General features: G+C 36.6%; 1 protein-coding gene across 4 annotated transcripts in view; it reads right to left on the bottom strand.

Moving 5' to 3' along the window:
• Positions 1 to 745: 745 nt before the first annotated feature.
• Positions 746 to 27,095, bottom strand: part of NCKAP1 (NCK associated protein 1) — a 73,428-nt gene continuing 47,078 nt past the window's right edge. For 3 of the 4 annotated variants that reach the window (XM_032238350.1, XM_032238358.1, XM_032238372.1), the window contains 18 exons: positions 26,210 to 26,291; positions 25,595 to 25,653; positions 22,924 to 23,069; positions 21,227 to 21,359; positions 19,924 to 20,043; positions 18,285 to 18,424; positions 16,056 to 16,187; positions 14,212 to 14,430; positions 12,749 to 12,879; positions 11,366 to 11,463; positions 9,514 to 9,607; positions 6,952 to 7,034; positions 6,607 to 6,687; positions 5,295 to 5,412; positions 4,280 to 4,396; positions 3,631 to 3,740; positions 2,959 to 3,048; positions 746 to 1,687 (listed from right to left, as the gene is read on the bottom strand). In XM_032238350.1, coding sequence (XP_032094241.1) covers positions 1,571 to 1,687; positions 2,959 to 3,048; positions 3,631 to 3,740; positions 4,280 to 4,396; positions 5,295 to 5,412; positions 6,607 to 6,687; positions 6,952 to 7,034; positions 9,514 to 9,607; positions 11,366 to 11,463; positions 12,749 to 12,879; positions 14,212 to 14,430; positions 16,056 to 16,187; positions 18,285 to 18,424; positions 19,924 to 20,043; positions 21,227 to 21,359; positions 22,924 to 23,069; positions 25,595 to 25,653; positions 26,210 to 26,291 — 2,070 coding nt within the window. In that variant the 3' untranslated portion in view covers positions 746 to 1,570. The remainder of the gene's footprint in view (positions 1,688 to 2,958; positions 3,049 to 3,630; positions 3,741 to 4,279; positions 4,397 to 5,294; positions 5,413 to 6,606; positions 6,688 to 6,951; positions 7,035 to 9,513; positions 9,608 to 11,365; positions 11,464 to 12,748; positions 12,880 to 14,211; positions 14,431 to 16,055; positions 16,188 to 18,284; positions 18,425 to 19,923; positions 20,044 to 21,226; positions 21,360 to 22,923; positions 23,070 to 25,594; positions 25,654 to 26,209; positions 26,292 to 27,095) is intronic. The other variant, XM_032238365.1, reaches the window with a different exon arrangement.

Genomic DNA, 27,095 nt, shown 5'->3' with positions numbered 1-27,095 from the left:
AGGATTTCAGTAATATAATTCTTGGAATCTCTTAGATCCTTTTACCTATGCTCACACTGAATGGCCAAAATACTGTTGGAAATGTATGTCTGGGTTTGTTTTTTGGGTTTTTTTTTTGCATTTTTAAAGTGTTGGATTGTTCATGCGTGAACTAATGGTAAAGGATTGGCATAAACAACTATTGGACTATATTATGATTATTATGCCAGGTATTCAAAAGTAACTGAAAAGTATATAAGCAAAAGTTAGGGGAAGTAGAGAATAGACTTTACGCTTCCTTTAGTTACAGTAAGGAAAATGCAGAGCAACCTGCAACAGTAGGTGTTTTTAATAGATTAAAAATATTCAAAAATTAAATTACTGTTCAATCAATAGTACTGTGATCAAAGCTTTGTTTTAAGACATTTTAGACTGTGTTTGCTAAAAAATTATACCGTGTACGGGCTCTGGGAAGTCGGGGGGAGGGAAGGGAGGTGGGGTTCTAGGGGGAGGGGGGGGAAATATAATATGTGTCAGATCTTAAAGCACATGATTGCACTAAAAAAAAATAGTACTGTGATCATAGACTTTAGAGATGACAATAAGGGAAATGCAACTTGTATTGCTCTTTCTTCTGTAGATGTTAGAAACTAAAAAATATATTCTATACAAAAATAGAGTTAAACATTAAAGAAATTCCTTGATGAAGATAAATTAAAATTGTGTCAGTTCAGTCTAGCTTAGTATAAAATAGCAAAGTCACCAGCACATTTCAGTGTAGTGTTTATTGTATGTAATGGAAGATACACTTGAATTTCAAAAATTTAAAACATATAAAAAGTGGTTAAGGGCTAACATTTTATCAACATTTGATAAATGCATAAGAATGTTTATTATACAGGAGGTTACAATGTAGTGTTAATGCCAATGGGGCACCATGGACATTAGTCTTAAAAAATTTCACTATGTAGGCTTTGTACAAACAAAATCACTTTTTCTCATTTCAGATTGTATGGAGAAGATTGTTTAAGGATAAGCAATCCTATAACTTCTTTTTAAAATATTAGATAGCATCTGTCATTAATCTGAGTGAGTGTTTCAAAAAATAAAGTAAAAATGTTGTAGTTCACAGAAATGCACATCCAGATCTTATTTCTGATAAGAACAATAGGTACAGGTTGTAAATTCTCCCTGTATGAAATAATTTACACACAGATGAAAACTAGGAACACTAAAATAATCACTAAATAGAGTTCTTCATGGAGATAAACAAGCCATTATGATTTCTGCATGATCAAATATGAAAAAACCCATAACTTCAGCATTTCTCTTTTGAACAGAATTTGAGACTCAAAAAAGAAGAAAAAAAAAGAGGAATAATTTCAGCAAATGTGCAACCTAAAATCAGCCAAGCTTATATTGTAATACAACCATATTAAGAAACCACTGGTCAGAAATACAACTGCATTGGGAAAAAGTTTAGAATCCACAAAACTCTGCCAGGCCATAAAGTAAAAACAGCTCCACAGTTTACAAGTAAAACTGAGGCAACAGATAGACGTGCTTAATTGATCTCCAGATAAGTAGATATTCAGGCAGAGGATGTGACACTTTGCTTGTACACAGCATGGTATGCATTCCGTAGCAAGACGTATGGAAAGCAGGACTCCAGAAGATCCATAGTCAGGAAGGGAGACTCCTGCACAATCTAAGATAAAAGAAGAAATCAGTCAGAATATCTGGACAAAGAGTAGAATTCAGGATGCTGGAAAAAAATTATCTTCCTATATTTATGGACATCCCTACAGGTCTGCACACACCAACACACACACACAGTTCAACTAAGGCATCAATAGAAATTGCATTTTTGGAACAATCTCTTGACAATTCAAACTAGCTAGCTCCCAGTCTGTAAAGGCTGTAAACCAAATAGTTAATTAGCCTGCTCCTTCTGAATGCATTATAAATTGCTCTCATTCATTGGGCTGAATGCCGAAAATATTCATGATGATTCTGTGCACTTCTGTGAGATGAACCAAACAAGTTAGATGCAGAAATCACGTCACATTGCTAGCAGACTTTGACCAATAGGAAAGAATCGCAATGGTTAAACCTACTACTTTTCTTCTTATATTTTCCGAGTGACCACGACATCACAATAATAAAGTTACTTTCAGAAATGCACTTGATAATGGTCTATGTACTGCTGAGAAAATTTAAATGGGAAACTGCTGGAGTGAGAGACAACACAGAAGAGAAAGCAAAGACAGTATATAACTGTGTTGGCGAACCTCTGGCACATGTACTGGAAGTGGCATGCAGAGCAATTTAGCCCGGGATGCCTGGCCTCGCTGGCTCCTCTTCCACATTCCTGTGCACACATGCACACTGGCCAGTTGGTCTTCAGCCGCATGGGAGTGGCAAAACCTGGAAGAGCAATGTTCCTGCGCGCATGCGTATACCAGCACCCGAACGTCCAGGTTTCCGTCATGCACATGCGCGATGGCCAGCTGTTTGTAGGGCCCGCACCTGCGCCGGAAACCAGAAGTTTGGGTGCTGGAATGCTGCTCTTCCAGGATTTGATGCTCTTGCATGCACCAAGATTTGATGCGCAGATGCATGCTGGAATGCTGTTCTTCCGGGATTTGATGCTCCCGTGTGCACAAAGACTAGCAAGCCTGCACGCTCCAGATTTGATCGTTCTGTGTGCCATTTCCAGTAGACAGTGACATAAAAGGTTAGCCATCACTAGTATATAATATTGTGGGCTCCAGCTGTACTGAACTAACATAACATTCACAAAATCTGCAGCCAGTATATGCCCAATTTGAGACAAAAGTAGGAGGAAGAGGGCTGGAGTAGAAATTGTTTTAATAAGTTGAACTTGTTGAGCAATTATTTTTCTGCGCTCCACAACAATATCTCTCTGCTTAACTTGCAAAACAGCTTAAAGGAACAATAGTTAGGATTAAAGCCTACCATGTCAAGAAGTAAATAAACAGATTCTCTGTTCCTTGTAGTGGTTTTGTCTGTCTCCTGGCCAATTTTTAGTAGACTGGAGGAGGCAAGCTGTAAGAATGCACAGATTAGAATTAGAATTCTTTATTGGTCAAGTGTGATTGGACACACACAAGGAATTTGTGCATACACTCTCCGTGTACATATAAACAACAAGTGATAAATCATGATCATATAATAAGTGATAAATTATAATCACATGTAACTTGATTAAACTTAAACAAAATGAATTACAGTATTTTTAAGGCACACTATTTCATTCAGCAATGTCTGATACAAATACTATGTTAGACTAATGGTAATTTGCAATGCTAAAGAATGTAGCAAACATGGGGAATATAGAGTAATGAGTAATAAAGAAATGAACGGGACTAATTGAAACACTAATTGCATTGTTTCATTTGAGTGCTCGGATCCCCGGAATAGATTAATTCAAATGAAATATAGTAAGCGAAGCAAAACATGAACATTCACTATAGCAACTATTATTATGTGCAACATCCCCCCTCCAATATTATCAGGGTTGATAACAAACATTGTAAATTAATCCCAGTATAGTTGCAAACTTTGCAAAATACAGATTAATTTCTGGAGCAGGTTATTTTGGAAAAAAATAATAATAATTGTACATACAGCCAAAAATTCTTTGAGACGATCTTCAATGCTTCCCTTGTGAATGGTAAATAAGGCTGCAGCAATCTGATTGATTGCTTTTGCCAGGCAATGGATATTGTTACAGTGGCCTAGACAAGAAGACATTTGTATTATTTCATTCATTTTTTTTCATACACACACACACACACACACACACACACACACACACACACACACATTTTAATACTCTTCCACATAATGCTCATTACTGTTTTTCACCTTAGAAATACTTCCTCTGCTGCAGGGGTCCCCAGCCACCACCACCCCGGTCCATGGACCAGCATGCCAGAAACTGGGCAGCGCAAACAAATGAAACCCCACCCACAGGATGCAGATAGCACACGAAACCACACCCCCTCCAGTCTGTGGAAAAATCTTGCTCCAGAGAAATGGTCCCTGGGGCCCAGAGGTTGGGGGACGCTGCACTACAGCTTAATATTTTCTAATCACTAATCTCTAAAAACCAAGTAGATTGAAGTAAGAGATTTACTTTTTGAAAAGCACCATTGTGAGGTTAAAATGACTTGTTATTCCACACCAAAATGTGACCACCAAGACCATAAATTGAAATCAATCGTTTCAACTGAATAGTTAACAGATTCTCTCCATGAATTCCCACAAATATTACCTTCAATGGCAGGACTGTATTGAGACATCACATTACTAGCCAAAGTTGGTAAGGAGACTGCCACAAAGACCATCAGAAGGCAAGCAATTTTATATTCCTCCTCTGGACTAATATTTTCTGAAAATGAATTCAAATTAAAACAATAATTTATTGGGGGGGGGGAGGAGGTTCCAGAAAGAAACACACCCTAGTTTAATCACCAAAAAGAAAGTTCAAGAAAAAAAAACCCAAAGAAAAAAGAATTGCCGTGACATTAATAATTTTAAAAAAGGATGCTAGAGCGGAGACCAGCGAAGTATATACCATATATAGTTCATTAAAAGAAGAGATGAAGTTATTGAGAATTTGAAACTTAGGATAAGTTACATGTAAAATGTTTTTAAGGACCCATAATCATTTCAAATTGGTTCAAATGAAACCACATGACATTTTGTATCCTAGATACGTGCCAAGATAAGTAAACTTAAATCAACTTGGAAACAACAGCTAACGACTTTAATAGCCAACCATCAACACCCCAATCAAAAACTAAAAAGTCACACACAACCAGGTGCCATATAAATTACCACACACAGAATAGTCCAAAGCACACACTCTGCTAGGGAGAAGTTCCCTGAGAATGGGCTTCAGTACGAGACCGAAAGCTCAGAAGACTAAATCTCTGGTCCCAGTAACTGAACCAGATTGGATCCTGCAACATTATCCTGGGGCACATATACTTGCCTTCATTTGTGAAACTTAAATCAAGACCAAGCATTTAGTCACCTCCTCCAGCTACATGCATTCAGGTGGGAATATCTTTATGTCAGTTTTTCATTACTTCAATTTTTTTTACACAAATAAAGCATACAAATAATAGCAATAATCTTGAAATATTTTATCCTGTAAATAGAATGTTGATTGAAAAGGGAAAAAAAACACCTTTGTGTGCTCTAAAATAAAGGGAGATAAAATCAACAACAGTTGATTTCACAACAGTAAATGGCTGAATGCAGAAATGTCACACAACACTCACTATCCATGTGATTTATAATCTTGCCTGATTTTTGAGAAGAAAGAGCTACAACCAGGGCAGGATCTATTTCACATGGGAGTCCTGCAGCTGATGAGAGCTCATATACATTCATTGCAACCTGAAAAACAAAACACCACTGTAGAATGAAATATGTCACTACACCATATGAAATTTCATTAGATTAAAAGCATAATTATGGAAAAGTGGAAAAACTAAAATAGCAATAGCAATAGCAGTTAAACTTATATACCGCTTCATAGGGCTTTCAGCCCTCTCTAAGCGGTTTACAGAGTCAGCATATCGCCCCCAACAACAATCCGGGTCCTCATTTCACCCACCTCGGAAGGATGGAAGGCTGAGTCAACCTTGAGCTGGTGAGATTAGAACCGCTGAACTGCAGATAACAGCCAGCTGAAGTGGCCTGCAGTACTGCACCCTAACCACTGCGCCACCTGATTTGAAAACTGCTCTCGAGATGCACTAACTGAGAATCTAAGTAACTTCAGCATCTTGTGTTGTTAATGCTTCTTGTCTCACATAGAAGAATTTGATTCTACATGTCTCCTGTCAATCAAATCTGATTTTATTTCAAAGCAAAAGGCTATCATTTTAGAGGATGAATGCTCCTTATCTTAAAAAGAACATTTCAAAATTCGCTGCCTGTGTATGAATCATGCATCAATGTATGTTTATTAAATAAATAAATAAAACGCCTTTCAAATTCTTCCTCTGTTATGCTACTAGTTACATATTTAGAGCCTCCATGATAGAGAACAATTCTACCCCAGTGCTTGTCAGAAAAACCAGCTACCAGTGACTATTAAGGTAGATTCTTCCCATCCTATACTTGCTTGCATCTGTGTCTTAGAACTCCTCAGACCAAAATTATTTTAAAATATCCATTTGTTTAAGGAATATTTCAACAACTATAAATTAGAAATTCTTGCTAAATGTAAAAGTAACAATAAATGATTATTCTCTTTCCTCTTTTCTAATCAATCTTAGCTTAGTCTTTCACTCTCTTCCCCTTCACTATTCTATTCTCCCCACTGATGACAATTTATCCCCAATCTTTCCCAAGACATCACTTAATATTTTTGATTAATATAAATAGTTCTTCATTACATGTGTTGAAGATGACAAAACCTGGAATTGTAAATGATCACAAAATCACAATACTATGATTCTTTTCATCATGTTATTCAAAACCACACAGACAGTCCACAGCTACCGTGGTGTATTGCTTTTATGATTTGATATATATCCTTTATTGGAATTAAAGCATCCACTACTCTCAGGAGAAAATCCTTACCTTCATATCGGTCTCTCTTGGAATGTGGTCCTTAAAGTCTTCAATTGAACTCACAAGGAAAGGAATGTGATAGGATAAAACCTAGAATAAGGGAACACAGAAAAATAATTTATTTCTTATATATTCTCTCCCTTTTTTCAGCATTTTATGATTTCTGCATATAGTTATCCCATGCCACCCTCAATTTATGCATGTCAGCTAAGTGAAGGCTACTGAGACCTTATTTACCTCATTTACAGTTATTAGCACTTAATTACATTTACTTTTGTAATATAGTTTGCTCAATTTACATTAAGGTAATTGAATGTTTTACAGTAGAGTTACAATGCACCACACAGTACTTACATCCCTAAGCGCTTCTTGTGCAAGTGATCGGAATGATAAAATAACACCAATAATAGTCATCCTCTTCAAAACACTATCAACAGCTGGAAAAAAATGTAAAGTGTGAAACAGAATGGCAATATTTCATTAAGTTATGCTCATAAACAGCATTTTTTTGTCCGTGTTAAGTTCTGTAGGACAGCGTTCCCCCAATCTTTTGGGCACCAGGGTTCTGTGGATAAAGGTTTTTCCGTGGCCCAAAGAAAGCGTGGTTTTGCATGCTGCCTGCATCACGTGGATGGGGCTTCATTTATTTTCTGGTCTGGTTGCTGGCATGCCACAGCTCGGTGCTGGTCTACGGATCTGGGGTGGTGGTGTTGGAGGACCACTGCTGTGGGAGGTGGAGCATGAACCAGGAGGAAAATATTTGCATTTTAAAAACTCATGGACACACCCTCCCGGCCCAAAATCTCCCGCCATAATCAGAATTTCTGGAGGAAGACCCCTGCCTTAAGCTATCAATGGAAATCAACTAGAAAAAGGGACAATCAAGATACAGTCCCATACAGGGAGAACTACAACGGAGAACTTCATTCAAGGTACAGTTCCCAAAGGTTGCTTGTAAACTGGCCGCGAGCAAGATTCCCTCTAAATATCTCAAGCACTGGCTTGATCCGACATCGATTTATGCTCAAGGTCATTTGAGCCTTACCTAACATTACTACCTTGAGCAAGTGTGAAAGTGAAAAAGGAATAGGTGAATTTTGCAGAAAAGATGTGAAGTATAACTAAAGTATATACTTCAGAGTGAAGTATAGCTCTGCCTTTGCATGTCTTTCAGTGACCAAGAAGCACCATTTCTCACAGGTGAAAGCCTCCAAATTATTTTCAAAAGTGGTCTACAGCACAAATGCAAGAATTATTTATTCATATCCTCATAAGGAAATGGTGATGGCTAGAAAACCATTTAGAGCTGATAGCCAATGCAGACATTTGGACTTTGGGAGAACAATACTATTTCTATAAATACCTACCTATAAATACCTGCTTCTAGAAGATGTCTATCTTGTTAGTAGTTCCTGTGTACCACTGCTCATAAGTTAATATTGTCTACACACTGGCGAGGCCCTGCATATCACCTGCATACTGATTGTCCCTGGCTTCAAATCTTCACATGGATTTCATCCAGCCTTTCACATGGATGTTACAGAACACAGAGGACAACATAGATCCCTGCAATACCTCACAACTAGACCAAACAAACCAGGCTCAATAGTACAGTTTCATCATTATCAGAGTGACACCAAATTCTACATAACAAGCAGTTCTAGGAAATTAATGTAATAAACGGATTTTTTTTAAAAAAAAATCAAGACAGAAAATCAACAGGGCTGCATTCTCTTCTAATAAGGATCATCTACCAATGCAGTTTCAGAACTGAAACCAGGCCTGTATCAGGTACAAATCTACCACAGAAAATATATTTCACTTAACCATATCAAAGTGGAAGACCAACCTCCATTCTACCATCTCATCCAACAGGAAAATAATTGCTACTAAACAGTAGTAATCCAAAACCCTAGGCAAGGAAATTTGAGAAGAAGGCATGCCACTTCCTTTTTCTTCTTCTGGAAAGAAAAAAAGTCTGCAGGCTCTCGAGATGACCATTTCCATTTGCCCCAATCCAGTTGGCTTTTTGCAAAACTTTAAGAACTTGGTTATAGACCTGGGCCTGGGGCTCTGAATGTGTTAAGAGCTTCGTTACTTGGCTTTACCATTCGTTGATTAATCATCACGGCTGCTGCCTGTATTTTACTGCTTTTGTGGATGCTTTTATTGTTTAAATTTTTTAAAATTATTTAAAATTTTAGAATTGTAAGCTGCCCAGTCATCTGGTTGAGTTGGAGGCTATAGAAACTGATGAATGAATTGATTAATAAATACATATCCAGCTGGATTTAATTAGCTAAGATGATCAAGGGTAGAGCGCAAACAGTGGAGTAGCCCCTATATTCTGTTTAAAACTCTGGGTTGCAGAAAATAAAAGTAATCCCATATCATTTAGCAAAACAATGGCCTAATTACTTCAGCTCATACTGCAGCTTTCTCAAACCTAGCCCCCACCAGTCTCTGGCTCTGAATTCTGAATGAAAGGTAACAAACTAGGATGATTAAGTTAAGTCTGTGAAATGCAAATTAGATCTAAGACTGAATGAAAGGGAAAGAATGAAAAAAAATGAATGCTCTTTTTTCAGAAGCTTGTTCAGAATCCACTTTGATGTCATCTTAAAATTCTGTTAAGCTTTTAAAATATTTGTCTTTATACAGTTTTATTTGTGAGTTTCATTCAGCTCACGAATTAAATAGGTTGCTGTATCAGCCATATATGACTGTTCATAAATTTAAGCAATTCGTTAATGAAAGTCCTATTATTTTTAATGAGTGTAGCTTGTTCATTTTAAGTTTTTATTTGAAAGTGTTGGCCTATTTTGGCTATTTATTTTTTTGTGACTGCGAAACTTTTATTATCCATTACTTTTACAAATATGAATATTTACATCTTTTATTGATTAGAATACTTACATGACAATCTTTTGAAGAGAGCTGCCATCTGATCTGGTTTATCAAAACTGGTCCTCATTTGTGTTAGGACTTCAACATTCTCAACCACAAGTTTCTAAGACGAAGCAAGATCTCAGGTCAGGCACAGATCTGAGTATAGTAATAAGTGCATGCTTTAGAACATTTCAGTGAGGCAAGCAGGAAACAGCTCATGAAATCCAGATCTTCCTACTATCTGACCAGAAGAACTATGTCGTTACACTATTTTAGCCTAAATACACAGCAAACAGAAAGCTTCGAGTGTAATAATAAAAGCTCTGTCTGCTTCATAAAGCATTTATTGTTCTAATCATCTCACAAAATTGGCCAAAGCTGGTTTGGAATAACTGGATTGCATTCCTCAATCTGGGCTAAGGTGGCCTAAAAAGAAAATAGAGCGGAGCAGAGCAAAAAGCACAGAAATGCAGAATAGAGAGCAAAGCAAAATAAAGCAAATTATAAATAACATTCTCTGCATAATGTGCAAAGAAAATCGAAAGCATAACCACAGCAGAACACAATATCCAATACAGTACATCATTGGTCCACATCAACATCACTTTTTATAGGTTTTCCTCATGGAAAAGCAACTTACATTTTCTGAGTTTGGTCTGGCTAGAGCTTCAAAACATTCCCTTGTATCATTCCTTCTTCTATTTTGGCAGGATTTTTATAGTAAACTTTTTAGACTAATTTATAAGATATATAATTTGCATTCAAAGAATGAAAGCTATAGCTCTAAGGCTACATACCATATCACTCTGCACGATACTACATCTCAAGAATGAAGTTTCCTGAATCATTACTGGATTTCCTTAAATTAGGGATAGACAACTTTAAACCAGTCACATTTCGGATTTTAACTTCCATAAGCAGCCAAGGCAAGAAGTTGTGCTTCAAAGTATCAAGGGGGGCATTTGTTAATGCAGAGCTGGCCCAGAAAGACGTGGTGCAGACAATTTGGGGCACATTATGTTATGCCCGCGACACTCTTGTTTTATTGCTGCACTGTTGCAGTGGGTTTTTGGATATAATGCAATCTGCTGGTAAATCACTATAAAACCCTCAATGGGTTCAGGATACTTGCAGTTTTTGTGTTCACCCCATCAGAACAAATAGCACTGACATGCACCAGGTCTTGTCCATAAAGAAATATGATTTTGTAGGGTTTCATGGTAGGGTTCCATGGTATCTGCCCTGTGGAACAGAATCACCTCAGACCAGCTGGGCCCTGACCTTTCTGGATTTTCATAAGGGCCAGGATGTTCTCCTAGGCACTAAACCAAGAAGTTAAACCAGTTCTGTTGGTGGATTTGTGGTTTGATGTCTATGGACTGATATTCAAATTTTAGGTCTGATCATTACACATTATTTTTTAAGTTTCTATTTGTTGCATTATGCTGTGTTGACTTTATTACTTGCTGTGTGCCCAGAGTCATCACCATGAGGTAGGTGCTAATACAAATTGTTTAAATAGATAAATAGGGCATATGGCATCTAAAAAAGGGAAAGTTATATGTAATCAGATGTAAAAGAGCTGTCCAGCCAATCCCAGGCATTTATGATCTACGGAGATATGCTGTTTGAGTATAACTGATGGTTAAACCAACAAGTTTGTGCACTTTAAGAAACTACAAAAATTACAAAACTACAAAACATTTTCCTAAATTGAAGCAAGTTTGCCATTCAGATGAAATGCAGGGGAAAATCCTGATGAATAAGGACAAAAGATGGTACTAATTTAAATCATTTGAGGGATACCTTACTTATTTCAACACAAATGTGACTGTTAAATTATAAAAACAGTATCCATGCAAGATTGTTGAAAAGCTACCTTGAGTTCAGCAACCTGTGAGGAAATATGCCACATAAGACTTTCACTTAAGAACTTCATACCATATGGACCAAGGAGTTCTGATAGGGCTCTCATTTCTAAGGAAGAAAAATCACATTCATTTGTTTTAATATAATATTATTTATACACACACACACACACACACACACACACACACACACACATGCCAAATACCACTCACTCATCATGAAATCTTCAGAACCCTAAAGCCTACAAACTTGAAATTTGACATGTATGTTCCTCTTGGCATCTAGGTGCTCGCTAAGAAAGGATTTTTCGAAATGACCATCAGATCATTAGTATTTTTATACAGTAGTTAACACACTCTGATGCTAAGCAGTTCTACTCCCACCTGAAAAGAACTCTGTTCCAACTGCCAGTTGCCTCATATTCCATTACCTCAGTTCAAACTTGCAGATGTTCCACTCCTTCATTCAGGAGCAGTCTGTGGTACCTTACGGTACTAAATGTAGGTACCTCACAACAATGTCTACGCCTTCCACCTATGCAACTGCTTCCGGACTCAAGGCGGCGGGAGCGATATACCCTTATGTATTTCAATATCCCCTTATGTGCTTCAATCACCGACCACCAGTGAGCCAACGGATTGAACCGGATTTCTCCTGCGCTACCCGATCATATAGTTTCGTCATGAAGCACAGGTATCCAGCTAGTGCCTCAATATAATGCATGCAGTATATATTACTAATCTGTTCTGTAAGCATCTTAGATATGTACACCATTTCAAGCACCCACAATAGAAAATAATTTGCAATCTATTTGCTGCAGTATAAAAACAAAGCAGGTAAATGGATTGTGAAACTAGCCAGTATGATCTAGTGGTTAGGACACCAGGTTAGAAACTGAGAGATCATGAGTTCTAGTCTCTCCTTAGGCATGAAAGCCAACTAAATGACCCTTAAGACCAGTCTCTCTCTCTCAGCCCAACCCATCTCACAAGGTTCCTCTTGTTGTGGGGAAAATCGGAGGAGGAAAGTGTGTTGGATGTATTCATTGCCTTGAGTTATTTTAAAAATAATAAGAGTGGGATATAAACAAATAGAAACACTCCTCACTATAAAAACAAACCTACTCTCAACTGTTGCTTCTTACGCCATCTCCACTCCTTAGCTCCCTTTGAACCATCACATGTGTCAAAGGTGCAACTTTTGAAGACCTTAGAGGGAAGCCTCACTGCGTGAGCTGAATTCTCTTTATTCCTCTCTGCATTCAACAATTCAGCTTTGCTCTCTGACCTCCCAATGTAGTATTTATATTTAAGGGTGTTACTTGACAGAATTACCTGACGGAAAAACTTCCAATATTTTCAAACAATGTTACAAACATTTACAGAAAACCTACCTGAGATGTCTGAATATTCTTCTGCATTAAATGTCAGCTCATTTTCGGTAGGCAAGTTGACAAATGCCTTCATCGCAGGGAAATAAGCTATATGTCCATTACTGACTTGCCGTAGCAAAGTTTCCAGATACCTTAACAAAAGGAAATGTATGTTCACAGTAGAATTCACAGCATATCAACTCTGACAAGATCTATATGAAGTTTTGTCCTTGCTAATATACATAAAACAACTGGATGTATTAAATGCCCATCTTCAGAACATGTAATATTCAGTTAAAAACAATTTGCAATTTCCTTAATTGGAAACTAAAAAAACTTCACTTTGTGAAATTCAGTAAGCTGATATACTAATTAATATCCCTAGTACAGCCTCTGAAGGTTTGAATGAGGCTAAATTGTCAATTTATTACTTTAAAAAAAACTTTGGCCACTATACAAGAGATTTGGAACACATAATTGGGGTAACCTAGGCTGTCAGACTTCAAGGAATATTATCTGTTTCTGTAAAAATATTATCTTTTTGTAAAAAAAGAATTTAGAATCTACTGGATCACTACGGAAATAATTTTAAAAGATTATCTTAATGCTTTCTACATAGATGTTATGAGTATACACTTGTCATTCTATATCGGTTAGGAGTTATTGCTATTGTGAACTATGTTTTACTTGGAAAGCAGTCGGAGTTAAAAAATATTAATTTTATTATACTGTCTCTAAAAATGTAAATCTTTTAATTTATGAAGCTCTTAGGATATACTTTTGGAAAGAAAAGGTAATTATGTATTCCTAAAATAATACTTGGGTCCTTTGGGATATATATTGGTTTGATAAAATCTGGCAACTCTGTCTTTGAATTTGCTTTGAACCAAATCAGAAGCAAAACCGGATACTATTTGGGTTTAATTCAGTTAAAAACTGAATCTTAACGTGGACACTGAAGACAAGAAGTTTTCTTCTTTCCACTTTTTAAAAAAGAAATATTAATTTAGGACTAGATGTAATTCAGGTAGGTGAGGTTTTTATAGTTATTTTAAAAGCTTCCCCTTCCTGGTACAATGTGTTTGAGGGATGCTTAATGTTTTTTTTTTCCCTTTTGAGAGCAGGTTTTTTCCTTTCCGTTTTTTTTTCTCACTATACAGTTTCTTTTTAATGTATTCTTTCAAATCACATAGTTTTTTTATTCCATGGTAATGTAGTTCATATAGTTATACTGATACTAAAACCCAGGTTTTTAAAAGAAGTATTAATTGCAATGTTTTTAAAGTTTCAAAGTTTTAAACTTGGAAGCTTTTTTTTTTTTTAAAAAAAATAAGGTCTCTTGAGATATTCAGTTTCAAGCTGCATAATGAAGCAGGGCACACTGTTCTCTTTCACTTGGGCACTCATTCTCAATCATTTTTTTTAGGTCTGAAAGTCCGTCTCTTACAAAACGTAACAGGGAAAACAGTCATTCAAATTCTTACCAATTTGTGTATAGACTGGTGATGGTTGGCTCCCCGTGGCTATCTAAATGCTGGGTTTGCTGAAGAAGGACATTATTAAACACTCTTGTGATGTCAATCTGTACATAATTTTCTATTGACTGGAGCACTGTCATATAAGCTCTGACACTCGTTAACAATTCTGAAGGTTTTGCAATTTCTTGTGTTGCCTGATTATACATTGTCATCCCAACAATTGACCTTTGTAAAAATGAAAGAAGTTATTATCACATTAGTGTCATGCAGGTGCCAAATAATAATGTAAACGAAAAGTCTTCAGAAAAGCAAAACCTGGCTTTAAACGACTATAACACACAGTTTTTCATATCTTCTGATGTTTTCCTGCTTTTCTAGTACCAATAAAGGATTGGTACTTAGCTCAGAGTTGAAATGAGGGGTTCTTGATGCTCTCTGAGCTTGATTGTTTTCCTGCAGAAGTTTTCTTGCAGAAGTTTCATTATCCAAACTACAGGGTGGGGCATAACCTTTTCCTAGGGGGTCACAGCAACACTTGTAATAACAACACAAATAATTCATACACCATTCGAAAGCCCATCAAAAACTGAGTTTATTGACACGATTTAATAGTCAGTATGACCACCATTAGCCCTTCGAACAGCATTCAAACGAGGTGGATAAGAACACAACAAATCTTCAAACAGTTCCGTTCGATTTTCCAGATTTTTCAACACAGTTTCCAAATTCATTCTCAAAGTTTCAACCGAATATCGATTTTGACCTTGCTCCTGAATCATCAGAGCTTCCACTTCATCCTTAATTATGGCCCCAATGTTCTCTGCCGGATTGAGATCTGGCGAATTGAGATCTGGCTCCAGCATCGCGAGCCTCTCGAAAGGCAATGCATTTTATTCTGTCAATGATCCTTTGTTCTTCCGAATCGAATTTTCCAGCCATTCTTAAAGCAAATTTAACATTTAATAGCTCATTCAATTCAGTTTTTTATGGGCTTTAAAATGAGGTGTCGCGGAAGTTGTAAACTGCTGTCGATCTTGCTGTGACCCCCTAGGAAAAGGTTATGCCCCGCCCTGTAGTAACATCATCAGTGCTATTAAGAAGTGGGCTTTGCCCTCAGTTTATATTTATAGGTTTATAGAATATAAACTGAGCGCAAACCACACTCCTTACTAGCACTGATGATGATACTAGTTGGGATAATGAAATGTCTGCAAGAAAACAACCAAACCTCATGGGTTTCTAATGACACTGATTGCTTCGCCTATGATTGGAATTAAAATGTTTAACAGGCTACAAGTTTCCATACAGAGATGTTGACGCATGCTTTGATCTACCTGACATAACTGAACTGGTAGGATTAATCAAAAGCAACAGACTCTTGTGTTTGTAAAAACAATAGAGGTGCTTATTGCAAAATGTCAACCAACTAGGATCTTTCTAAGATTGTTTTGATATTAGGGACAGGCATATCCCACTATCTAAACTTAAGGTGTTTGTCATGAATACCTGATTGCTATGCTCATAACCTTGGTAATACTATAATCCCTATAAAGTGACAAAAGACAAAGCACAATATAGTTCATGACTGAAAGTAAGCAGTCGCACAACTATAAAGGTGTGTGTCAACTTTATAAAGCAGGGGTGTCAAACTCGTGGTGACACATTGTTGTCACATGACTTTTTCCCCCTTCGCTAAACCGGGGGTGGGAGGGTCCAGTGAGTAAGACATCCAGTTCATGGGCCACGAGTTTGATACCCAGGACCTAATGCAATATACACACAGAAGATTTCAAAGTAGTATTGTTCATGACAGCCAAAGGTAAAGATTTAAAACAGTTGATCGGACTTACTTGGTAAAACGAATTTCCAAGTGAGATGTTAAATACTCCCTTGGGGTAAAGGTGTGTTCCCATACGATCATGTTTGGAACGTAATTGATAGAAAAGCAGAGTTCAGAAAGTGCTGTGTGCAATTTGTCCAGGCTTGAGTAGGTGAAAAGAAAAAAAATATACAAGTCACATACTGTAAGATAAAACTACATAAATCTAAATGTAAATCTACATAAATCCCAATCTGAAGAAAAAGATATAAATAAGAGGGAGGACATATATGCTATTAGAACGCAATTATATAATTCTTTCAGAGTGGTTAAGGCATCAGGCTAGAAACAGGGAAACTATGAGCCCCAGTCTTGCCTTAGGCACAAAACCAGCGGAGTGATCTTCAACCAGTCCCTTTCTCTCAGCTTTAGCAAGGAGGCAAAGTATCTCTAAAAAAGCTTGCCAAGAAAAAGGCAGGGACTTTTCCAGGCAGTCTGAAAGAATCAGATGTAACTGAACAGAAGGAAAAAGATATTTTTATATTAAGACAAATAGCACAGGGATAAAAGAGATACAATTGGTTTGTTCTATCTTGTGTTGAATGGGAAGAAGGTTAAAATACAGAAACAGGTGTTTGTTGTGCAGATCCAGTATTGGTTAGAGTAGCCCTCAAACATACATGAATTCACCATAAGCAAATTTGAGTATCCTTGGCAAATGTGGTTTGCATTCCAATTTGCCTTGCATGGCTCCAATATAGTGGAGTTGAGAAGAACAGTGTTATGATTGTTCTTCTCAAAAGAGGTGGAAGGAGATCAACCACATGGGCTGATCTTGTCCTTTCTCAGCCATCATCTGATGAAAGTAGAAGTCTCCACTGCATCCAAGGTAAAAATTTAATACTAAAACAGAAGACATGGCAGACCAAGATATTGTTGCTTATGTCTCATCAGAATGTGAGGACATGAAGCACAGTGATTCTTACACAGATTGTAGAATGCTATTACTATTTCCTTGATCTGTACTGTATGCCAGGGGCCTCCAACCCATTAGGCCCATTAGAAACCGGGCAGTGGAGGTAGTGGGTGTATGTGCGCGAACATGTGTGAAGCTACATTTTTGAAAGTGGCACACAGGCATGCACACAAAACCGTCCTCTCTTCCCCCCTCGCGCCAGTCCACTGAACTGGAAAGGTTGGAGGCCACTGCTGTATGCCAAGGAAGGTTTTTAAGCAGGATTCTCAATGATAAGGTCTCAGAGGTGACAAACTAAATTTGGAACATCCTGTTAAGTTTAACTGAGTGGGGAGCACGCAGACCAATTAGTGCTCTGTAGCAGTAATTGAGGTAAATATGAGAAGCATTTCCTTTGTTGATTCAGAGAAAACATTTAATAAAGTGAATAGAACTGAATTCTGGAATATTTTCTGCAAATATGCAATTGAAAATTGGCTAATTAATGTCGTAACACTAGTATATGACAGAAGAACATGCAAGAGAGTGGAATGTTTAGCAAATGATTCAACACAAAACGGGGGAGAAAGACAAAGATGTGAAATGTTCCCTGGTTTTTAAATATATTTGCGAAGGTGTTTATGATGATGTTATAGATTATGTTGGTTGGCATCATGAATGTCCACATGCTTTTGTAAAACAAAATAGAGTCCCGAATGATGCAGAGAATGGCAGGCAGTAAGTATATGGTGTAAATTAAAGCATGGGCCTGAAAATTAAACTATCAAATTAAGTTATTAAACACCAAGGTAAGTGATAAATGATTATAGACTGAATATAAATGTACATGATCAGTGAAAAAAAAAAGAGCAATGCTGTGATGGTTTGGTCATATATAAAAGGATAGTGCCTGATTCAAAAGAAAGTGGATGGGCTATTCTTACCTCTCCTCTAAGAAAGGTGGGGTTGATGGAGTTGATTACCGTATATTCTCAAAAAGGAAGGAGTGAATAGGGAATAAAATCATATGTGATGTGGTAGAAACAAGGATGGCTTCAAGGATAGAAAGCTATGGGGAGGTATAGTGAATGGTACGATTGCAAAATATATTTAGCTGTATTTCCTCTCCTTTCTCTTATCTTGTGCTTTTAAGTAGTTTAACTATTCCTCCCTCCTTTTTTGCCTTTTGCACAGCACTACTTAGCCCGAAAGGGAAGAGCACGATATTTATGTGTGTATATAAAAGACAGAAGAAAAGTTAAGGCAAATATCTACTTAAATATAAATAATCTCAGAATTACTCACTTGGTCACTACCAGCCTATTTTTTCTCATGCTTTCTACTCCTGGTTTTTCTCTTTCTGGTTCTCCTTTCTTACCCGTCTGTTTCTTTGACTTTTTGTTCACTGCTTGGCTAATGGTTTTGGCACAATGTTTTGGCAGTAACTTAAAAAAGGAGAGGAAAAAAAATTCAAAACAGGTTACAATTTTAAAAAAAAAACCTAATTTCATTTGCAATACTGCACTTTGGATCTTCAGTATCATTTTGCCTTTGAGGATTTGAGTAAGACTGTCCCATTTTCAGGATTTTACCCACTTGCAATGCAGTAATGACAACATTTAAAATTGAAAAATGATTTTATTCTAATTTCTGTTTATTCCAATTATGAAAGGCTATGCTGGTTTCTGTTTGAAATAGACTGGGTTATTATGAAAAAGACTTCATTAGGAATTTAAATATTATATTATGTAACTATACATAAATTGCTGGGATTGTCTGCCCATCTATCCATCCAATTTTATGTCTCCCCCACTTTAGCCAAGTCGACTTTGAGCAGTTAACAAGGGTGAAAATGTTACAATATGGAACATGATAAACTCAAATATCATATAGTAAAACACATTAAACTGGGGAGTAGGCATGCACCCTTTATTATTCCAGGAGGTTTATCATCCTGGCTCACATCAGAACTAAGGTTTCAGATCTTATCCGATGGGCAGTTACCGTATTTTTCGGAGTATAAGATGCTCTAAAGTATAAGACACATCTTAGTTTTTGGGGAGGAAAATAAGAGAAAAAAATTCTGCCTCTCCCTACCAGCATCCATGGTATTCAACTGGCTAGCGTCCTGTCAGTGTGTGAGAGAGTTGAGAGCTGTTTGGAAACAAACAGTATTTGCTGTATGAGCAACAAGGAAGGAGACAGCAAGGAGCCAGGACGTAGCTTGTTCTCTACTAAACTGCATGCTGTGCTGATATCTGAAACTAAAACTGAAACTTCTCTCCTCTGCTGAACTACCACATTAGAAAATCTGCTTTTGATATTGAATATTTACTTAATGTGTTATATTATATATAAAGAGAAGTTATTGACTCCTACTGAATCAGGTACTTGTGTGTGCTTTCTGAATGTGATTGCTGCTGCAAACTCTGATACATCCCTGCAGCAAATAGCGAACAGCTAAGTCAGCTTCTGCACATTATTGCAGCCTGATTCAGCATAAGCAGCTGATTGGCGGGTAGATCGGCCTCCTGGAATACCCCCAATCAGCTGTCCCAGGCTGCAGGGATTGCCACAGACCATCACCTCCTCTGTGTGTTGCATTTTTGCTTACATTCGGTGTATAAGACGCACCCAAATTTTCACCCTCTTTTTTTTTGGGGGGGGGGGGAGTGCATCTTATACTCCGAAATTGGAGATGATCTCACAAATATTCAAGTTTTTTTCTTACTTTATATATTTTTCATTTTATATAGGTGACATTTCACATAGAGTGGAGGAAAAAAACAGGTTTGTGCCCAAAGGTCTTTTCAATGTGAGTGGGGGACAAGGTAAACTATGGAAGACAAAGGTTACAGGCAGGGATAAACAAAGAATGTATAATTATTGCATAGTACCGAATTTCATTTAGTTACAGCACAAAATAACAAGATTTAATTCTTACCTGGTCACTTAGGGTACATTGCTCTGTACAAATATCTGTGATAAGATTCCGAGCCTGTTTAGCCATTTCATCCAAAAACATGTTACACAAGGAGAGACTGCGATCACCAATGTGGTGTCTCTATCAAGATAGATAAATCAATTCTCAATTTTTCTATTCTTTTAAAATTAGGAGATCATTAATCCTCATTGAAAATAGCTTTTAAAATTTATTTGAACTAACATCACAGCAAATAGTCTTATTCTTTATAGTTTAGTCACTACACTAAAGTATTTGCTTATACACACTGAGCAACAGGATATAAATCTAACGAATAAACAAATATATTGAGTACACATGGCTAGACCTCCCTTCAAAAGTATTAACATTGAAGAGATGACATGCATTCTTACTATACCTAGCTAATCTCTTTCCACCCCAGAAATATGTGAACCAGAGATGGGATTCTACCGGTTTGGACCGGTTCAGGCAAACTGGTAGCTCCGATGATCAGCTGGGATGATCTGATGGGCCCACCCGCCCGCGCTAATTTCCTACCGTTATCTTCTCAGCTGATTCGCGCAGCAGAGCAAATTGCTGCATGGATCAGCTGTGTTACTTCTTCGAAGAAACCCGGAAGTGAAGATTTCTTCAAACTGCACATGCACCCGCAAATCGCGTGATCACCAAACTGGGAGGATCCCACCACTGATGTGAACCAATATGAATAATTTTATACCACACATTTTTAAAAATCCTTAACTTAGAAGGAATGAAACTAATCAGCTAAGAATTATCTGTCTCTTGAAATCTTGCTGAGTTGGGGACGAGGCAGAAATGCATTCCTTACTTTCTGACATATTACCTCTAAACCAATTTTCCCCCCTTTCTTCAACATTGCCACAAGAAGACTGTCAGGTTGATCTGATAGGAACCACGTCTTTCTACCTGAACCCGTCTTTGTATCATGTATCAGGTTATGTTCCATGTATTTTAAGTTTCCGCTGTCCAAAGGGTCACTTATAGAGATGTAAATGTTTTAATAAACTAGTTGGCACATTTGAACACTGATTTAAATTTTAATGTATTTATCTATATGTGTGTATGAATGAATTCATAACCATCCCTCTCTGTTTTTTTATTTGTCAAGAATGGAGGAATTTCTAATACCACAGACAAAATTTTGAACTGCGTTCACCCAGATTCATTGTGGCTGATGAAGCAGATACCCTAATCTAGTCTTGCCTTCATATACATAAAAACAGTATGATCCTCCAGCTTCTCTTTCTACTTATGCAAGGGATACTTTAAGTCACAGTATTACCTCTTCTGGGCACAGTTCATGGGTACAGCTCATAAAGTGAGTGCAAAGCAGCGGAAATGCAATTGAATATCTGGACTGGGAGGGCAATTCCAAGCACTGCTGAAACATCTTCTCAAAAGCACGACTGTAAAAACTGTTCAGAATTATGATTCATTTTCATTTTACTTGTAAAAAAGTGTTTTATATCAATAAACAGTATAAAACATGCTACAAAGTGTATACATTTAAAATACCAGAAATAATATCCTATATTCTATTTATCTAAAGACTGAAATATGATATAACATGAGAGCTTCACAAATTATTCTAAGCAGGGGGTTGGCCTAGAAGACCTTCAAGATCCCTTCCAACTCTGTTGTTCTATTCTATTCTATCCTTTCCTATCCTATTAAAATTAGAGGAATAAGTATATTTAGGGCAATAATAAATTGCAACAGAATCAATCTCCAGTTCAAATGTTTCTGAAATAAATAAGTCATCATGGTTCTCTTTGAAAGAAGAAAAAGAGCAGAACAATCTTTTAAAAATTCACCCCAGTGTCAACTGCAGAGGAATGTTTCTAAATGGATTTTGATTATGAAACATAAAAGCAAAATAATGAAAAAGGGTATATCTGTGTCTTGTTGCCTGCTTGGTATAGTGGTTATAAGGCACCAGTCTAGAAATGGGGACACTTGAGTGTTATTCCTGGCTTAGGCACAAAGTCAGCTGGAAGACCTTAGGTCTGTCACTCTCACTCAGCCCTATAACACATCCACTTTTAAAAAATGCTGCCAAGAAAACTGCAAAGGGCAGTTTCCAGGAGTCAAAACTGATTGGATGGCACACACACACTCCTTTTCGTTGCTGCATTCCGCCACCAATTGTCAAACAGATGAATGGCATGGCTGGCAGCAATGATCCAACTCTACACCCATTGCTAGCCTTGTCTTTGGTAATATCCCCCTTATGGCCTTCACACAAGATATATTTCTTCCCACCTCAGGTATGCTACTATCAACAAGTATATAAGCAATAGCATGGCAGAGAGGCTAGTTCAGTGAGGCGAACCTTTTCAGCACCGAGTGCCCAAACCGGAACATGTGTACATGCATGTGCCGGCCAGCTGGTCTTTGGGTTTCTGGCATGCACGCCGGCCAGCGAGTCTGTGCATGCTGGGACCAGGTGGCCGGCACGCGCATGCCCCCAAAACAGTCCTAAAAACAGCCTGGGTTTCGGCTGTTTTTCAGCGCTCTGGGGCTCACGAAGACCAGTGCGCCAGAAACCAGATGAGCAGCTGGTGATGACGCATGTGCCCAGAGAGGGCTCTGCATGCCACCTCTGGCACACGTGCCATAGGTTCGCCATCAAGGGGCTAGGTGAATCAGATTGTATCAGATTAAACTGATACAATTTAATAAAACCAGTAGCTGTATTCCTACTCTTTTATCAGTATCAAAGGACTAAAATCCAGATTTAAATGGTTTCCAATCTCTGAATCAAAGTAGCTCATAATATGTACTAATACGTGCATTCTGTAACATCTATTCAAAATTGTTCTATTGAATTAAGTGGGTCCTACACAAGAACAAATTGCAATTTAGTAGCAAGAATGCAATCTAACCATGTTAACAGCAGACATTTTACAGTATTTCATAATTTGTACTTTTTCTTTAGACAAATATTAAAAGTTCAGAAGTAAATGAAATTTGACGTACCAAAATATAGAAAGATCTGATGTTTCAACCAACATTTCAACCAAAGAGTCTACCATTTTTGTGTGGAAAATTATTGTATTCATCATCTTTCCAAGTTCTCTGTGGTCAGCAAGACTAAGTGAAGCCTTGGACACACTAGTATAAGCCTGTAAATATAAAACAACACAAGAAAAATAAACAAAAGAGGAATCCCAGGCTAAGATCTATTCCTCTGAGAGAATCTGTCACCATTTATGTGGTAGTATTTATGTAATAAAACTGAATGAAAAATAAAACAAATTATGTTTTTCTTATATTTTCCTTAACTTGGGACAGGTCACCTTAATCAATCACCATTTGGAAAATTTCAAAATGCTCCTTAACAACGTTGTGTGCATAAACAATCTATTTTTTCCAATGGTAATTATAAATAAGTAAATTGATAAGAGTCATTTGAGAACCTAGGAAGACTATTTTTGCTGTTACTTTTATTTATCACCTCAATCCAGAATTATGGAAGCTACTTATTTTCCTTATTAAGCATTTATTGCTTCAATATTTTTATAAAGCTGAGTGGGATGAAAGACAAATCAGATCAAAATAGTAATGTGCCAATTAGCAATTAAATAAATGTTACTTAAAACAGTACGTTAAAAAAATCTAGGTTTGTTTACAGCCAAAAACTTAAGTCCAAATGCAGAATTCAATTTTTAAGCATATTCTCCTGCAGTATTTGAAAAAGATATCCAACGTTATATAAAAAGACTAGTATGTTCTTCTAAATCTTGTTCTTTGAACAACTGAGGAAAACCAGACTTACACATTATCTCAAAAGCAACTTACAAGAAAAACTGATTTGGGTTTAACAATGGGATCTTTCTACAAGGATACACTTGGGGTACGTGCAATAAATTCATCAAGAACAAGCCACAAAACCTCTCTAAAGTGATTTGGCTATACAACTGTTATTACAGATCTCTATTTGTAACACTTTATTTTACATTTCTTCAAATACCCTGGTGTTACCCCATCCTTTTGCTTTAAACAAGGGCCACGTCTAAGTGAGTAATTATGTTTATTTTATGAAAAGGCTTGTTCTCCAGATTAAGATGACTATGCATTTTAGAGCTTCTAGAAAATATAATGCCAAAAATAGAAATAGCACATAGACTTATATACCACTCCATAGGGCTTTACAGCCCTCTCTAAGAGGTTTACAGAGTCAGCATATTGCCCCCAACAATCTGGGTCCTCATTTTACCCACCTTGAAGGATGGAAGGCTGACTCAACTTTGAGCCACTCAGAATTGAACTCCTACAGTACTGCATTCTAACCACTGTGCCATCACGGCTCACATATTCAATACTCCAAAGATTGACATAGTGATTTGTAGATGGTTAGACAAGTGACACTAGCTTGCCTCTTTACGTGAACATAAATAAATGGTTCATATACTTATCCAAACAAATGCTTCTTCTGCCCAGATACAGCTAGAAGAAGCAATCACAAATTGGAAGCAGTTCTGTCAATTGACCAGTTTCTATAAGGCCTTGCCAGAATAGCTTGTATTTTCACTGAAACTCTCACACAGAATCAGTGTTTGATTTAACAGCATCCTACTTCCTGACACCGAAGCAGCTTTTTCTTTTCTTTTTTTTTTAAAAAAACAACCTAATTTGAACATTGCTTTTAAAGCCCGTGCAGGATATTGGACTGCCATGAGCTCTTTCCAACATGTACAATAAGAATGAATGAAATCATATAGGAAGTTATGCCAGCACAAATCAATGTAATGCCATCTAACAGCTATAAATATAGGAAGACTGCAACAGAGATAGAGAAAAATAACATTTGCTTGCTTGTCAGCAACAAATTATTGCCTAAGATTAACAAAAGGCCTTTTTGTTTTAAAGGCATGAGTTATTGTAATATAAAACATATCCTATGATTATGAGATGGGAGATGATTAATTAATCAAGGACACATAGATTTGTTTCACCATAAAAGACATGGAACAAAGTATACAAATGTCCATTAAAATCTGGGCATATTTCACCTTTAAACCGAGGTATAATTGGTTGAATCAGATCAACGTTGTATGTTGTATTATAGTTTTTTTTAAAAAAAAGGAATATACTTAAAAATTAACAACTCAAAATCAATGGAATCTTTGAGAAACTACCCTTCCTATCACCAGGCAGTGTCCATGTAGGCAATCTTAGATTTTTATATTTTGTTCTCTAACCATATGAATGGTATAGTATGTTTTATCCTCACATTATGAATATTTATGATTATATGAAACAATAAAGTAGACAACTTCTAAAAACATCTCTATTTAGGAATTATCAGTTCTATTGTAAAAAATCTATATCTAGGCCTGTTAATGTTAATTTGGATATTATTTTGTTCCAAATAACCAAACACAGATGGCCATATGCAAATTATTCCATTTACCATCCATGCACGAGAACATATAGCAAATATACTTTCTGCTAGCAGAGCAAGATGGCAGCTTTAATCATTTGTTCATTTATTATTATTATTCAGTAAATTCACTTATGCTCAGGAAATATAGATCTAAAAATATGAAATCAAATACTTAAAAATTATTAACTTAGTTGAAAGTGATCTAGAATCTAGAGCAGAAAGCAAGCAAAATACTTTAGAATATAAGAAGATAATTCTTACCTGTAATCTAAACCAATCAAGCCTCATTCCTCTGAAGTCAAATACCTCTCCATCTTCAACTGCAGCATAGAAGGAAATGAAAAATCAACTCTGTAACACACTATTAATGCACAATCTTAAAATGTTGCATTTAATATCAGAATTTTTGCTGATTATTTTTAATCCTATGCAAAATGTGTTGGGTGGGGGGAGAGAATTGTTCAAATACACTTATAGTTCAAAATTGTTCAAAGACACCTAATTACTCGGTTAAAACAGCTGCATGAAACAGATGTTCTCTATATATTTGTATGTGCAACACTGTTCAGAATGATAGAAGGCAGGAATCAGCACTTTCAAGCAAGAATACTTTCACTGTTATAGATGCCCCTGAATAAATAAAAAGATTAGATATACTAAAGGTTGCAACCCCACAATGTCATTTGTAAATATTAAGATCTTGCAAGATGTGGATATCTCACAAGATTTCTACTCTTCTGCCACTCCCTACTGTAAGGGTAGCTTTTAATGAGGAATGAAGATTATGGAACTCACCTAAAACATACTCCTTCAAAACCCTTTAATTTCATTCTCCCTCCCTCCCTCCCTCCCTCTCTCTCTCACACACACACTTACCTTGTTTCACACTCAAGGAGGTCATAGTGTTTACAAAAGAGGACATAATGATGGATTCATCTTCAGGGCACACTGAAAGATTCTAAATGTATAAAGGGAACAAGTTAGAGCATTAGTTAATTCGGTAATCAGTCACTAACTGCAAGTTACCACAAAAGGAAATTCTTACATGTACACACAAACACTCTCTCACACACTCTTTCTTTATATATTAATTATAAAAAGATGCTTTGTAACCTATGTAAGTGTGGATTTAACAAGTGTCTGTAATTGTTTAAAGCAACTTTTTTTCCTGGGATTGTTTAGTTGCTTTATACTGATGTAGGAAGGTGGTTGTTCATATTACACCCCCCCCCCAAGTTTTCCTTCCCCATTACTTGCATTCCTTGCCATATGTGTGTGTGTGTATTCTAAGTGGTGTTGACAGTATATAAAAAATCTGATGCATGCAATCTATGTATAAAAGAGGATGAGTAATAAGGAGAGTACATAATTTTATAGACAGTTATTAAGAAAATAAAATCAAACAGTAAAATTTAATCTGAAAACTGTTCTTAATATTCTTTCATGGCTATCAGGCTAAAATAATTTAATTACAAACAAAAATTAACTATATGTTAACACTCCCCCACCCCAATATCTATATAATATAAGCCCAAGAGGTTATTGATGAAAGCAGGAAAACTAGATATTTTAATTAAAGATCGTTGAGAACTTTTTTTGCATATAGTTTTTTTTTTAAATTTTCCAATAAGTTGAGAACTTTTAAAAGTCAAATTCTGGCATTCAGGGATAGCTAACCTAATAGTTACTATCAAATGTTTTAGACAACTTGTCAACCATGCTAGATAGAGCTGAAATATGTGGAAGCTTAATTCATGGAAGA

Source organism: Thamnophis elegans, chromosome 1 (assembly GCF_009769535.1).
Source record: "Thamnophis elegans isolate rThaEle1 chromosome 1, rThaEle1.pri, whole genome shotgun sequence".
Taxonomy (NCBI): domain Eukaryota; kingdom Metazoa; phylum Chordata; class Lepidosauria; order Squamata; family Colubridae; genus Thamnophis; species Thamnophis elegans.
The sequence above is the reverse complement of the archived record's forward strand: the minus strand, read 5'-3'. Positions and strand labels throughout refer to the sequence as shown.